Source organism: Rhinoderma darwinii, chromosome 8 (genome assembly GCF_050947455.1).
Source record: "Rhinoderma darwinii isolate aRhiDar2 chromosome 8, aRhiDar2.hap1, whole genome shotgun sequence".
In the NCBI taxonomy this organism is placed as follows: domain Eukaryota; kingdom Metazoa; phylum Chordata; class Amphibia; order Anura; family Rhinodermatidae; genus Rhinoderma; species Rhinoderma darwinii.
The window spans coordinates 80,995,874-81,012,923 of NC_134694.1; the positions used below are offsets into that span (position 1 = coordinate 80,995,874).

General features: G+C 40.4%; 1 protein-coding gene across 3 annotated transcripts in view; it reads right to left on the reverse strand.

Moving 5' to 3' along the window:
- COL4A6 (collagen type IV alpha 6 chain) overlaps positions 1-17,050 on the reverse strand; it is a 247,557-nt gene that overhangs the window by 53,398 nt on the left and 177,109 nt on the right. For 2 of the 3 annotated variants that reach the window (XM_075835802.1, XM_075835803.1), the window contains 5 exons: positions 12,704-12,757; positions 10,658-10,729; positions 10,379-10,486; positions 10,073-10,294; positions 2,969-3,130 (listed from right to left, as the gene is read on the reverse strand). In XM_075835802.1, coding sequence (XP_075691917.1) covers positions 2,969-3,130; positions 10,073-10,294; positions 10,379-10,486; positions 10,658-10,729; positions 12,704-12,757 — 618 coding nt within the window. The remainder of the gene's footprint in view (positions 1-2,968; positions 3,131-10,072; positions 10,295-10,378; positions 10,487-10,657; positions 10,730-12,703; positions 12,758-17,050) is intronic. The other variant, XM_075835804.1, reaches the window with a different exon arrangement.

Genomic DNA, 17,050 nt, shown 5'->3' on the forward strand with positions numbered 1-17,050 from the left:
CATTAAATTAATCAGAAATACACTCTATACATTGTTAATGTGCTAAATGACTATTCCAGCTGCAAACGTCTGTTTTTTAATGCAATATCTACATAGGTGTATAGAGGCCCATTTCCAGAAACCATCACTCCAGTGTTCTAATGGTACATTGTGTTTGCTAACTGTTAGAAGGCTAATGGATAATTAGAAAACACTTGAAACCCCTTGTGCAATTATGTTGGCACCGCTGTAAACAGTTTTGCTGTTTAGAGGAGCTATAAAACTGACCTTCCTTTGAGCTAGTTGAGAATCTGGAGCATTACATTTGTGGGTTCGATTAAACTCTCCAAATGGCTAGAAAAAGAGAGCTTTCATATGAAACTCGACAGTCTATTCTTGTTCTTAGAAATGAAGGCTATTCCATGCGAGAAATTGCCAAGAAACTGAAGATTTCCTACAACGGTGTGTACTACTCCCTTCAGAGGACAGCACAAACAGGCTCTAACCAGAGTAGAAAGAGAAGTGGGAGGCCCCACTGCACAACTGAGCAACAAGACAAGTACATTAGAGTCTCTAGTTTGAGAAATAGACGCCTCACAGGTCCTCAACTGGCAGCTCCATTAAATAGTACCCGCAAAACGCCAGTGTCAATGTCTACAGTGAAGAGGCGACTCCGGGATGCTGGCCTTCAGGGCAGAGTGGCAAAGAAAAAGCCATATCTGAGACTGGCTAATAAAAGGAAAATATTAATATGGTCAAAAGCACACAGACATTGGACAGAGGAAGATTGGAAAAAAGTGTTATGGACAGACGAATCGAAGTTTGAGGTGTTTGGATCACACAGAAGAACATTTGTGAGACGCAGAACAACTGAAAAGATGCTGGAAGAGTGCCTGACGCCATCTGTCAAGCATGGTGGAGGTAATGTGATGGTCTGGGGTTGCTTTGGTGCTGATAAAGTGGGAGATTTGTACAAGGTAAAAGGGATTTTGAATAAGGAAGGCTATCACTCCATTTTGCAACGCCATGCCATACCCTGTGGACAGCGCTTGATTGGAGCCAATTTCATCCCACAACAGGACAATGACCCAAAGCACACCTCCAAATTATGCAAGAACTATTTAGGGAAGAAGCAGGCAGCTGGTATTCTATCTGTAATGGAGTGGCCAGCGCAGTCACCAGATCTCGACCCCATAGAACTGTTGTGGGAGCAGCTTGACCGTATGGTACGCAAGAAGTGCCCATCAAGACAATCCAACTTTTGGGAGGGGCTTCTGGAAGCATGGGGTGAAATTTCTCCCGATTACCTCAGCAAATTAACAGCTAGAATGCCAAAGGTCTGCAATGCTGTAATTGCTGCAAATGGAGCATTCTTTGCCGAAAGCAAAGTTTGAAGGAGAAAATTATTATTTCAAATAAAAATCATTATTTCTAACCTTGTCAATGTCTTGACTATATTTTCTAGTCATTTTGCAACTCATTTGATAAATATAAGTGTGAGTTTTCATGGAAAACACAAAATTGTCTGAGTGACCCCAAACTTTTGAACGGTAGTGTGTATATATATATATATATATATATATATATATATATACACACACACACCACTTAGCCATAACATTAAAACCCCCTGCCTAATAATTTGTAAATCCCACCTGTGACGCTAAAACAGCTCTGACCTGTTTAGGCATGGACACCACAAGACCTCTAAAGGTGTTCTGTGGTATCTGGCACCGATACATTAGCAGCAAATCCTTTAAGACCTGTAAGTTGCGAGGTTGGACCGCCTTAGATCAGACTTGTTTTTCCAGCACATCCTAAAGATGCTCGATCAGATTGAGGTCTGGGAGTTTAGAGGCCAAGACAACCCTTGAATAATCCTCAAACCATTCCTGAACAATCTTTGCAGTGTGGCAGGGTGCATTATCTTTCTGAAAGAGGCCACTGCCCCACCCGCATCAATAGGCATTGGGCGCCCATGACCCTGTTGCCGGTTTACCGATTGTTCTTCCTTGAACCGCTTTTGTTAGGTACTAACCACTGCATATCGGGAACACCCCACAAGATCTCCGGTATATTCCACCCTTGACAGGTGCCATTGAAACCAGATAGTCAATGTTATTCACTTCACCAGTCAGTGGTTTTAATTCTTTGGCTGAACAGTGTTTATAAATACATATACTTTCAGATACAAATTTATATTGAGAGAGGCATCGAGATTTAGTTCTTTTAAGTATCCTTCATTTTCAAAACACTTAAATGTTCATCTACTAAAAAATTCTGAGCTACTACATTTTCAAAAGCCTAAAAAAAATTATCTGAGAATTGCAATAATGAATGCCCTACGATAGTGTCTGTTCGGTTTTTCTGGAAATAAATGTATCATGTATGGACTCAATAGAAAGTCTATTAGCCCGTACTCCGATACATCGGCTTTCCGGAAAAAGCCGTACAGACACGAAGCGGCTGAGTGCTCACACGAGCGCTTCAGCTGCTTCGTTCTAGCGATTAGTGGGGTTCTCAGTGCTCAGACCTCCACCAATCCAAACTTCTGACATGTCACTAAGACATGTCAGAAGTTTGTAAAACGTTTAGTTACACTTTAAGTACAACTTAAATATACAGAAAGAATTTAATTGTTCTAATTTTCTCTCCTGGGGCAAAGGAAATATTTAAATTAAATACCCTACTGAATCATTCAATAAATTACATTTGAACAACTCTTTTGACTCACTTACCGAATCTTACTCATGTACTTACCGAACAGTTATATTATTGCACATGAGATACAGACATAAACTTTATTGCAAAGGAAAAGCAACATTTAGTTTTTCAAAAAAAGATTCAAACCGTAAAAGTATTTTCATCCGGTTATTATATGCACTGACCTGTCTGGCAATATGGTTATAATATCCTTGTATGAGTACAAGATCTTTGTTATCAGTGACTACAACATTTGGACATGTTTTACGAACTTTGGTTCACATACCTGGTGACCCTGGAAATCCAGAATCTCCCATAGGACCTTGTCTTCCTTTAATACCAGCGGCACCTCCAAATCCAGGTAATCCTCTGAGACCTTGGTTACCAGGAAATCCTGGATTACCCTTTTCACCTTTAGCACCCATCAGTCCAGGGCGTCCATCTAAACCTATAAGACCGAAACCAAAAGCAAACTCTGTAACGAAGCAAATATAGTAACAAAATGTTTACAATCAATTAGGCATAGAGTCATAGTTGTCAAGTGTAAATCATGTTAAGAATATACACAATTAGAGGTTTAAACTCCATTTAAATTAGATCGTTGTCGACACCCAGGATGCATATTTATTTCAATGGGGGAGGAGAATAAGCTCATATCCTGGAGACCAAAGGAATGGGCATTTTAAAATCCAACATGATAGATTCTTCTTTCCCTGGACCTTTGCATCTGCGGAAAGTGTCAGCTTATCATGTGTATTACCAATGTGAAAGAAATTATTTAATTCCACCATTTTGTCTTCTATTCTATATTTCCATTTTAACTTCAATATAAGAGTGATATTTTGAGAGAATGCATTTCTGTTTTTGCTGTGTTAAGGAATTGAATCAGCAAGAATAAAGGCTGAGGGAAAACTGATGACTCAAGACCCCACCCTCTACGCCCTCCTTACAGAATACAGAAGACGATAAGGACTTACCATTTTCTGACTTGATAGGAAAATATTGCAATGCTAAGAAAATATTGTGAATGTAATTTGTTTTGTGCAAACTCAAGAGAATATATTACAGCTGATGTAGTAAAAGTTCAGTCTAAAAAACTGTATATAAGCCCACTCATAATGTATGTAAAAGGCAGTCTGCCATCACTTGCTGAGTGACATCATTATGACACTGCTGTGAAACCTTCTCATGAGGAAATAAATATGAATGAATCAGGAGCAACTGTTTGACTTTGAATTATCCACAACAATTTTGGTGCCGAAACCCGGGAACCGAAAGTGGCTGCAACGGAACCAGGATGGGAACCAAGGACAGGAGACCGAAATGGCGCCATCAAACAGGTGAGAAACTTTTTCTCATTCGCTCTCTCTTCCCTTGGTCCCCAGTCCCTCTGTTCTCTGTCGTGAGTACGGTTGCCAAGAACCTCAAACAGTTGTTAAATGTACTAACCTCTTTTTTATATGTATGTGAATGAATGAATGAGGATGTTGGTGCACGCCACATCAGCGTGAAAGAGGCCTTTACGGCGGAGTGCTTGAAACTGCCTCAAGACGCACCTCTACGGAGAAGGCATGGTGGGGGCAGTGCTGTGATAAGGAAGAGGACCCTACCGTCCTCAGACACGATTGTTGTTCTATTTTTCTGTGTTTGTCAAGTAAATTGTTATTAACCACTGCCTGAGCAGCAGAAGGACAAAAAAGTGCGCGTGTCCTGAAGCTGCTCCTGGCTTGTCTCCCTCATGAAAAATCATACTGCTTAGAAGATACCTTTCTTAGATTGTTTGATATAGATGATATAATGAGCAGATCCTTTGTGGGATTATTGTTTAGTTGGTTGTAATTTGGCTCTGTTGGAATATTTGTGTAGTGTATACAGAGTGTATACGGGTACGTAGGAGATACGTAGTGTGGGACTTTCCCTAACAGCCAATAGCCATAGTGTTTGTTAGTGAAAATAAAAACTGAGAGAGAAGGGTAGGAGTCCCCTCCATCATAGCAGGGCTATGGGCAACAGTCACGGCAAACGAGGGTCTGGCCGATCACCAGATCACAGAGTAGGGCGTCCGCAGGCTTCTCTGACCCCACAGGAGGAGATGAATTTTGAGGTATGGCATATGGGTGAGCAAGCACCTGTTAAAATGGTGTAAGCTTACTAGGGGATTGTATATCCAGAATCACAGAGTCAAATGACAAAGCAGATTGGAGTAGATGGATTGTAGCATCTTTTAGAAAGCAACAAAGAGCCTAATGTATCTTTATAGTAGTCAGTATAGAATATATACTTTAATAATTTCAGTTATTTTGTATATTCATTATCTTCATAGATCTTTTTAGCATCTTTTAGTGACAAATGTATGTAATGTTAATACACTGAAGTAAAAGTGCAGGAGGTTGTCAGAGGAAATTCATATTTTATAAAGTAAAGTTTAAAGCAAAGGAAGTTATAGAAGTAGTAGTTGTTTTAAAGTTGCAAGTGACCTTATAGTAAATTCCCATACGATATAATTTAGAATCAACTTGTGTGATAAGAGAAGGGGGAGGTGGAGAACAGCTGCTAGTGAGATAAGAAATGTAATATTGTTCTTTATATGCTGATATAGATATTTTGTATAACATTGCAGAACAACTTTGTGTCATTTCTAGATTGAATCCGGAAAAGTGATAAATGTAATAATGTATAAGCAGTCCTAGACAGCCAAACCACCAGACACCTCTGTCTTATACCATGAGACCTTTGATCCTGGCATACATTCTGCACAGAGTGCAGAGTTGCTTGCCCTGATCAAGGCATGTAAACTGGCAGAGGGAAAGACTGTAAATATATATACGGACTCCCGTTATGCTTATGGAGTTGTGCATGATTTTGGTTTTCTGTGGGAGCACAGAGGTTTCTTAACTTCATGTGGGAAGGTTGTGAAGCATGCAGACCTCATACAGCAGCTGCTGGAAAATGTAAAGCTACCTAGAGCTATAGCTGTTATCAAATGTCAGGCACATCAGCGAGCAAAAGATCCTATCACTATGGGGAATAACAGGGCAGATGAAGCGGCTAAAAAGGCTTCTTTTCTGATAATCCAAGAGTCCCCAAATGATGACCAAAATCTGACAATGGACACTCTCATAACTTTGCAAAAACAGGCAGGTCCCCAGACACACAGTAAATGGAGGAAGACAGGTTGTAAGCCAGATAATGGTGTTTGGAAACATGAGGATGGTCGATTGTGTGCCCCTCCAGCTATATATCAGTTTTTAACAAACTTATCTCATCTTCCATCTCATGTTTCCAAAGGAGGAATGGTTTCTATTGTAAGTAAGTTTTGGTTTGCACCCGGATTCTCACAATTTGCAACACAATGGTGCAAGAAATGCATGATTTGTGCCAAGCACAATCCAGGTAAAATGACTAGGGTACAGATGAAACACCTTGTAAAACCTGATTACCCATTCCAGAGACTGCAGATAGACTACATTCAACTACCCAGATGTGGTGTCTATGAGTATGTCTTAGTATGTGTGGATATGTTCTCCTCTTGGGTAGAAGCATGGCCTGTTGCTAAGGCAACAGCTGTAGTGACAGCTAAGAAAATAATATCTGAGATTGTGTGCAGATACGGCCTACCTGAGACGGTAGAGTCTGACCGTGGGACACATTTCACGGGGCAGGTATTTGCAGAAATGTTGAAAGGGTTGCAAATTAATCAACAGCTACACACTCCATATCATCCACAGTCATCAGGGAAGGTTGAGAGAGCAAATGGCATCTTAAAAAATAAGATAGCTAAAATCTGTGAGCAAACAAAACTTACTTGGGTACAAGCCCTACCGTTAGCTCTATTTGCAATGAGGCATACACCAAAGGGAATGCATGGACTTTCACCGTTCGAAGTGCTGTTTGGCAGGCCACCGCTGACTGGACTTTTCTTTCCACAGGAATTACATGGACAGTATGCTTCTCTAAGTGACTATGTTGTCCAGCTCCATAAGCAGCTGACTAATTTGCATGGCTTAGTCTTTTCTTCTTTACCAGACCCAGAAGGCAAAACTGGAACTCACCACCTCCAACCTGGAGATTGGGTCGTGAGGAAACATCTGGAACCCAGATTTGATGGCCCATACCAAGTACTACTGACCACTTCTACCTCAGTGAAAGTAGAGGGGAAACCCAACTGGATTCACGCTTCTCACTGTAAAAAGGTGAACTTTCAGGTCAGGTGACGCAGATCTGTGTAAAAAGGGTGAGGCCACTAGGAGACAGGAGGATTGACTATAGGAAAATGTCAAAAATGCATTTGCTGTTTTGCCTGTTCCTTTGTATCTTATGCTATTGTACACAGGTGAATGGAGAACGGCGGAAGAACTCTATTTGGCTTCTACATCAACAAACAGCCAAGCAGCTGAACATAACTGACTGTTGGATCTGTTCTCATGTTCCTGCAAATCATAAAGGAATCCCTTTAATTGGTGTGCCAATGTCTATGAATGATCTCAATCTCACAGACTATAGCTATGATGTTGAAATAGATGTAAATCACACTGCTCACAATGCTCTCTCAGACCAAGGAACATATTTAGAAATTGCTGGCCTACTAAATACACCCACTATGTGCATAGGGCCTATGTATGCTGATCACATAGCCAGAATTAATGGGCGCAAAGTCAATTTACCTAAGGTACACGTTGGAGAAACAGATTGTAAAAATGCCACATTACTATTCAATATGAAGTATGAAGTAAACTGTGATGAGGTACATGGTAATTGTAATAACCAATGTTGGTGTGCAACTATGACAGCGTCTTGTGCCCCCGGCTGCATTAGGAATAATATACTCCTAATGGGGCTATTCACACGGCCGATTTTTTGACGGCCGGGAAAACCGCCCGTCAAAAAATAGGACATGCTCTATTTTCGCCCGGGTACCCGGCCGCCCGGCTCCCATAGAAGTCTATGGGGCCGGGTAATACCCGGCCATCACCGGGATGTGTCCCGAGTGACGGCCGGGTTTTCCGGCTCTTGCGCTCTATCTCCTCCTCCTCACAGCGCAGAGTGCATGTGAGGAGGAGGAGTTGATGCCATTCGTCAGAATCGCTGTACACGGTGTGGCAGGGCCGGGGTGTACAGCAGGTGGAGGGAGCGCTGCGCTGGCTCCCTTCTCCTGCTTGTTAAAAGCGCCCTGGCCCGGCGACACCTTTGATGGCGCCGCTAGCAGCTGCAGCAGCTGCTGCGGCTGCTACTACTGTAGCGACGCCACTATAGCAGAGCGGGGAGGTATCTCCCCGCTCTGCTATGTGCTAGCCGCACTTAGCTCCTTGAAGGAGCGGAATCCCCGTGTTTTCGGGGATTCCGCTCCTGGACAGAGCGCTTGATGTCTCTGTCCATATCTGGGCAGTGACATCAGGGGAAACTCCAGAAGCGGAATCCCCGAACACATGGGGATTCCCCTTCAGGAGTTGCCGATGATGTCACTGTCCGGATCTGCCCGGCCCGGCACGGATGCATAACTTTATGCAAACCGGCCGGGCAGAATGGCCGATTTTACCGGCCGGCACTCGGGCTCGGACGCGACCCGGTCGTGTGAATCCCGCCTAAAGTGCATGACAATATGAGATGGTTTCAAAGTTGGTTGGGGAATCATGGTAAAATAGTTCCTAGGGTAATAACACCAGGGCTATATTATATTTGTGGTAACAGAGCCTATTCGTGGCTTCCTATGGGAGCGTGGGGTAATTGCACTATAGGAAGAGTTGTTCCAGCCATCAGACAACGTCCAAATATCTCAATTGCTGACATTTATGAAATGTATTCTAAGGAGACTAGATATAAACGAGAGTTGTTTACAGAAGCAGATAAAGCTTGGATGTGGTTCCCCTCTTGGACAGGCTGGGGAATCGAACTAGCGAATAAGTTAAACAAATATGCTAGTATTATGGATGGGATAATTAATGAGACCTCCAGTTCTATCCATGCTATCAATGAAGAGTTGGCCCAAGTTAGGAAAGTCGCCCTCCAGAATAGAATGGCTCTTGATTATCTGTTAGCGATAGAAGGTGGAACTTGTGCTGTTATAGGTGAAGAATGTGGCACCTGGATTGAAGACTCACATGACCACATAGAGGCACACATGAATAAGGTAAAGGAATTGCAGAAAAAAGCTAGAGATATATCTAAGGAGGGATGGAATCCCTTTTCTTGGATGGGATCTATTGGTGTTTGGGTTAATAATATGCTTTCTGGATTGCTGAAACCCATAGTGGTAGTGATAGGACTGATTTTAATGCTATTAATTGCCTGGAAATTATTAATGTGTTGTGTTTCTCGTTGCAGTAAAGATGTGGATACATCTATTCTCTAAACATGATGACAAAACAGCTACAGAGTTGATCGTCTGACAGCCAAGCTCGACTACCCGCCTCTCCTGAAGACCCCTCAGCTGTTTGAGAGTAGGGTGGAGGACATCATCTCTGAGAAGAGGGTCCCACAGATGCACCCCAGCAGTTTGAGCACCACCCTTAAAGAAGAGTTAATGCTCTGAGAATGATTTCACCGGGGATTTCTCCGGGGTGGTCCTTGTGATGTGATGCATCTCTGGCCGGCTGTTGTCATCTACAATAGTTAGAAAAGAGTTTGTGTGTGTGTTTTGCTATCAATACAACATATGGACGATTTAGTGGAAATTGCTACCAAGAAACAGTCAAGAATAGATGTTTGACATCTCATGGTCTATGCAGCTTATCTGTACACTCTGTGAAGTACGGACTGTCTCGGGGGTGGTTTCCAGGATAGGAAGGATGATAGTTAGTTAGTGAGAATAATATATATATATGTGTGATAATGATATTATCAAAAGGGTGAAATGTGAAAGAAATTATTTAATTCCACCATTTTGTCTTCTATTCTATATTTCCATTTTAACTTCAATATAAGAGTGATATTTTGAGAGAATGCATTTCTGTTTTTGCTGTGTTAAGGAATTGAATCAGCAAGAATAAAGGCTGAGGGAAAACTGATGACTCAAGACCCCACCCTCTACGCCCTCCTTACAGAATACAGAAGACGATAAGGACTTACCATTTAGGAAAATATTGCAATGCTAAGAAAATATTGTGAATGTAATTTGTTTTGTGCAAACTCAAGAGAATATATTACAGCTGATGTAGTAAAAGTTCAGTCTAAAAAACTGTATATAAGCCCACTCATAATGTATGTAAAAGGCAGTCTGCCATCACTTGCTGAGTGACATCATTATGACACTGCTGTGAAACCTTCTCATGAGGAAATAAATATGAATGAATCAGGAGCAACTGTTTGACTTTGAATTATCCACAACACCAGTTTAATTTACACCTATATATTAAAGTTCCTTAAATAATATACATGCACTCTTTCCAATTACCATTCTGTCCATCAAATCCAGCTTCCCCTCTAATTCCTTTATCTCCTATAACACCTGGTCTTCCAGGCTCACCAGGAGCACCAGGCTCGGCACCCAAAACTTCCCCACGTGCTCCTTTAAAACCAGGCAAACCAGGGATTCCCGTCTTTCCTGGTATTCCATCAATGCCATCTAAGCCAGGAAATCCAATAGGGCCTTCATCCCCACGGGGCCCGGTAAATCCTGTAAAACAAATGGGGCATATCCCTTAAGAAAGAAATTACATAATTTATGAATCTATCAACTCAATCCAAACTTGATTCATACCTGAAGGTCCTGGAAATCCACCAACTCCTGGACTACCTGGGGGACCTTTGGCGCCATCAAAACCACGTAGCCCAGGAATTCCTGAAAAACCTTTTTCACCCTTGGGACCTAAGCAACAGATAATTCAATTAATTACCTACGTTTATAATACAACTAATATTAATAATTGCATTGTTACATATATATATATATATATATATATATTTATATATATATATATATATATGTATATATATTATATCCATATTCATAAAAAGGAAAATAAAGTTGTAGAGATACCTGGAGGTCCAAAGTTGCCAGGAGTTCCTGGATCTCCTACTTCCCCAGCAATTATACATGGCAAGGTAAGACCTAGCAGAACACAAATCAGTTAATTTCTGAAAAATGACCTTATGTTAGCATGCTACAACCAAACCTAGGAGGCAGTAGATGAATCAATGGACGTGCATTATATGGCTGATGCAAAAGCTGCTATAATGTGGGTTAAGGCTGTGGTTTAAAAAACATCAAAGATTATGGATGATGACGGATTCATATCACAATGACCAGTGAATGAATCACAAATGATGCAAAAGTGGCAATAAGTGCACATACAACTCCGCTTCCTATAGATGTAAAAGCACCAAGTTCGAATGTTCCATTGCCAGGCAAATATGACAGTATATGGCTCTGTTCAATATTTTGCTATTCAATACTTAATAATGCAATTCCTTAGTTGATTCTCGTACAGTACAATAGATGTGTAATCTTGACCTACCTACCTAGCCCTCCCCGAATTGCCTTGTAAAAGCTGTTAAGGAGAGGTCTAGACTACAAAACCAGACTACTGTGCTGCAACCAATTTAGTAAAAAAAAAATTACACCTACAGCATCTTCTCCTGGTCAAATAAAGTTCAAAAGCTATTGAACGTATAATGCAAATCTGTTTACTTTTAGGTTTAACAGCTACTTTGACGGAACACTGAAAAATAACATATTGTCACTCATAGGTGTAGTATTGTCTTGTATAAAAATAACATATATCCATGAAATCTAATTATAACGCATTTTAAGAAACGTGAAATAATTCAGCATTTCTAAATTTCAATATATTCCTGGGCATTATTGAGTCTAAGGCCCTGTTCACATCACATAAGTTTGTGATGTCTGTTAAGTTTTCAAGTTGGGAAAGCTCCCAAACGTGTCAATAGGGGTCCAATAGCCCGATGGAGGTTAAAAGAGTGTCCTTTTGGCCTCTATCGGGATGGTATACATTAGTATACTTTTTTTTTTTTTAAGGATGGAATAGCGTAGTAGCATATGCTTTTCCATCCCTTCGGATCCCTCAAAAAAACATATACTACGCGGTATCATTTTTTTAAAACATGGGAGCCTATAGGTGATGTATACCACCATGTGGCATATGTCAAAGGTTTACATTTAATGACGTATATGTTAAACACATACTAATATTGTCTATGGCTGACGAACGCCTAATAGAGGCATCCGTCACCCATAGGCTATAAAGGTTTGTAACATATATGTCAAGAACAGGGTCATGAGAGTTCACGACATATACATTTAGCCCTTACCATTAAAGTCTCTGATGGCGGATGGCACTGTTAGACATCCATCACAGCCTACGCTTAATGTATACGTCGGTAGATTTTCACCAGCGTATCGAGTCAAACGTAGGCAAAAACCGTGATATGAACATACCCTAAATCTAAACATTGACTGCACCTAAAAATCTAGAGTGAAAAAACAAAAGTCTTTTTTCAACATATTGGGAAAGGGGTACAAAGGTAACTAAATGGCATTTACATTTAACTTACTTACAAAGCATCATTATTTTTTGCTTTGAAGTGACTTGTCTCAGTCACCTCTGTATTTAAAGTGTCCTGTCTGCTAAGCTAGTTACTTTTGGACCATTTTACATACAAGTGAAAGATCCTTAACTGCCATGGTGACACACAAAATAAAATGGGAATAAATGACTTTTTATGAGTTAGAAAGCAGGTAGGTGGAAATGTTGTCACAACTCTAAGCCTGTGGCAGTAGTGAGCAACCACTGTGAACGGAAGGCTAAAAGCAGCTCTCATTTAACAGGTACCACGTCATTCATCATGACAAAGCATTCACGTAATAATTGAGGTCAGAATATGGCTTAGCGTATAAAAGGTTGCTCATCACTGCGTAAAAACATTCCTAACAATGTCTACCAAGCTATGGATTGAATGACCAGATGTAGCATGCATGCAAATCCAGAGGTTCCAAACAGCACCAGGAGATCACACAGATCTCACAGCTGTCTTGATCTTCAACCTCTAGGATCTATCCTCTCACCTCCCTCTGTGACTAAGTCTCCATTACCAACATTGTCCCCGCAGCAGCAGTCACCTATACCAGTTAAGCAAAGGAGGACAGGTTAGACATAGGTCAGAAAATCCCTTAAGAGAGATAAGCTTTTCAGCAGCACAAATATATTCACGTTTCCACATGATGATGTTATAACTTTATTTGAAATATCTGTGTACATTTCTATTTACTTCTTATGTTAGGCAAAAAAAATGCTTCTGCATTACCCAAGCTCGAAGTCTTGGAAGCTGGTGCTTAACTTTTTGCTCTACCCTTTATCGAACGTTTTACCAAATTCTGACTCACATTACCACCTAATAGGGCTGGTAAAATGACGATAGATGAATATCCCTGTATAAATCTTTCATTACTGACATGGATTTGCCATTGTGCCTTTAAACAATTGGATTATGATTGTTTGTATTTAACTATTGTAGAATAAATGACTCTTTACTAACACATCACCATTTTAGTGAATATATTTGGCCGATTTCACAAGTTAAATATGCAAAAGTAGAAAATTGAAAATAATTTATTAAACAAGCAAAAGCAGGAAAAGTAGGTACAAAACTTTTTATTAAAAAATGCAAGTTTAGGAAGCATAGACCACAGCCGACCCTCCAAGAGCACTGGATATGTTGGAATGGATTCCCAAATCAGCGGTGTTCACGTATGTCACCATATAGCATCTGGAATAATACTTTCTGCTGTTTTGTCATTGTCAAAGACAAAATGAAAATGATTCATAAAAATACAAAATAGCAACTATTCAAGTTTGACTGACAGGTAACTAGAAAGGAAGGAGTCAAAATAAAGCATAGAAGCTTATTATCAATTATAGAATTTAACAACACATTTATTATATTTAATCATTTAATCAGAACTTTTAAAATGCTATATACTTACACTTTGTTATTTAATATATAAATTTTAGAATAGTACATAGAATTAGATGTTCAGCTGTATAGAGCCATACTATGACTCTCATACAAGTCTACACATTTCTGTACCTCTGTATGGCTCCAATTTCATATGGAGTTATTTTTTCTCCCAGATTCATATGGAATCCTAGAAGAATAAAATTGTGCCATGTTCCATCTGATGCCCATGCACACGACAGTATTTTTCATCAGTAATTACGGACAGAAATTACGGACCCATTCATTTCTATTGGCCACGGACACCTTTCAGTATTTTTACTGATGGGTGTCCATGCTGAAAAACTTTTAGAACCTGTCCTATTCTTGTCAGTAATTACAGCACGGACTCTCCCATAGAAGTCTATGGAAGCTTCCGCAAATACGGACGGCTACTGATGTGCATCCGTAAACCGTCCGTATTTATGGAAGTATTGCTAGGCAACATGTTGATGACATCATTGGCAACCTCCCTCTTTTTGTATGGATCCATATATACGGATGGAATACAGACTGTATTTACGGACACCCTTCCGTATATACGGATAAAATACGGATGCCTACGGATCCGTATTTACAGACAGTATTTCGGGATAGACGAAAATACTGTCGTGTGCATGGGGCCTAACTACAGAGATATTTCGCACATAGAAGCAATGCACCATATGGCAGCACTCAGAATGCCTACAACTCTGTAGTATGGAACCATAGGAACTCCATACACCGCTATACAAGCTCCATGCATGAGGCAAAATAATGTAGACCATTGTACTTGGCACAATTTAATGCTGAAATTTCAGTAAAATAGTTTGTTTTAAATGAAAGGTTGGCTGGATTTATTCTTACTGTCTAGGTTGACTTTCGCAGTGTACGTGTAGATGCAATCTACATATAAGGTTGGACAACGTTGCTTTACTTGTCTTGTATCAATCGTGAATTACATCATGTTGTTGAATTTGATAATGTAGATTAAGCTGGTAATGGGTATTTTGTTGGTGGATCCAGCCTATTTTACAGGATCTGCTGACAATCTAAAGTCTATGGGGGATGCATCTGAAGGCTATGGTTGACTCGCTAAAGAAAAGCTATGAAGAGGTCTACTTTCAAGTATGGTAAATACTTGTCTTCAGTAGAAACAAAAAATAAAGACATTGCTGATGTACTAAACTTACTAGCAATGTATTGAAAACCTCCAACCACCAACCTCCAAACCTGTCAATCTGTCTGTGTACATCAGCTTTTCATAAAAATCATGTTAAAGAGTAACTGTAGTTTTAAAAAACTTTGATAGAGACATATCAGTAGTTTTAAAGGCTATGTACACATTCGAAAGTGAATTTTTAAAATTAAAAAGGTCAATCAGTGTGTTTTGTGCAACATTCTAATTAGTTTTTATTAAAAATGATTTTTACTTTTTGAGATATAGCTGCTTTGTATTCTGTATACAGAGCAGCTGTATCTTACACTGAATCCTGCGCCCATCAGGTCAACGGGACTGACGGGTTCAGTGTCAGCGGGTCTTGCGTGTCCCTGACACAAAGGATTGAACTGTTACCGATCATATCTAAGTTCATAACTTAGATGTGATCGGTAATAGCTCGATCCTGCTTGTCAGAGACTCAGGACCCGCTGACACTGAACCCGTCAGTCCCGCTGACGTGACAGATTGAGGTCTCAGCGCACAATACAGCTGCTCTGTATAAAGAATACAGAGCAGCTATGTTTCAAAAAGTACAAGAGAAGTTTTAATAAAATCTAATTATAAAGTTGCACAAAACACACTGATTGACCTTTTTATTTAAAAAAAATTAAAAAAATCGCTTTCAAAGGTGTACATAGCCTTTAAACGGTGCGGGTCCAGGTTCTGTGACTACCACCGTCACTGAAACGAGGGTGCAGAAGTGCTCAGCTGAGCACCCTCCACCTTCAGCGGCGATCAGTCAAAGGTGCAAAGCTTTCAGCTGAGCGCTTCCGCGCCTTCATTCAGCTTTGTATTCTGTATACAGAGCAGCTGTAACTTACGCTGAATCCTGTACCGATACAGAGAAGCTGTATCTTACACTGAATCCTGCACCCATCAGGTCAGCGGGACTGATGGGTTCAGTGTCAGCGGGTCCTGCGTGTCCCTGACACAAAGGATTGAACTGTTACCGATCATATCTAAGTTCATAACTTAGATGTGATCGGTAATAGCTCGATCCTGCTTGTCAGAGACTCAGGACCCGCTGACATTGAACCCGTCAGTCCCGCTGACCTGACGGATTCAGGTGTCAGCGCACGATACAGCTGCTCTGTATACAGAATACAGAGCAGCTGTGTCTCAAAAAGTACAAGAGAAGTTTTAATAAAATCTAATTATAAAGTTGCACAAAACACACTGATTGACCTTTTTATTTAAAAAAAATTAAAAAAATCGCTTTCAAAGGTATACATAGCCTTTAAACGGTGGAGGTCCAGGTGCTGTGACTACCACCGTCACTGAAACGAGGGTGCAGAAGTGCTTAGCTGAGCACCCTCCACCTTCAGCGGTGATCAGTCAAAGGTGCAAAGCTTTCAGCTGAGCTGAGCGCTTCAGCGCCTACATTTCAGCAACGTAAAAGGCTCTCAGTACCTGCCCCCCCCCCCATCGAACATTCTGATATGTCTCTTTGACATATCAAAAGTTTTTTTAAACTACCGTTACTCTTTAAATCAATGTGTAAAACAGCAAATATTAACCAAACAACTTAAAGAGGCTCTGTCACCACATTATAAGTGCCGAATCTCCTACACCTTATGTGCTGTCTTATACTAACACATTAACAATACTGAAGTGTTTAGACAGTGAATAGACATTCCACGGAATGTCTATTCACAATCTCTGCACTTCGTTACTGTTTCTATGGTAGTTACAGCAGAGGAAGCGTGATCTCGTTGTAACCTGTCATCTACCGCATAATCTCGTGAGACTACGCGTCCTCTGCTGTAACTACCACAGACAGAGTAACGAAGTGCAGGGATTATGAATAGACATCCTGTGGAATGTCTATTCACTGTCTAAACACTTCAGTATTGTTAATGTGTTAGTATAAGACAGCACATAAGGATCTAGCAGGATCCCTATGCGCTGAGTAAATGAATGGAGAGGAGTGCATGACTCTGATTGGTCAGCGTCATACACTCCCCTGTACAACGCCTACTTGGTCTAAAGTAAAAACACGCCCATTAAGCAACTCATTAGCATAAATCTAAAATCGCTAATAAAGTGGTAAAAATAGATCGGTTTTTTTAATAAAAAGCATTACTGTCACCTACATTATAGCGCCTATCTCCTTATGTAGGAGATAGGGCACTTATAATGTGGTGGCAGAGCCTCTTTAAAATACTAAAAGTCGTCACCAATATCTTTCCATGAAATAATTTTTAATAACTGTGGAAA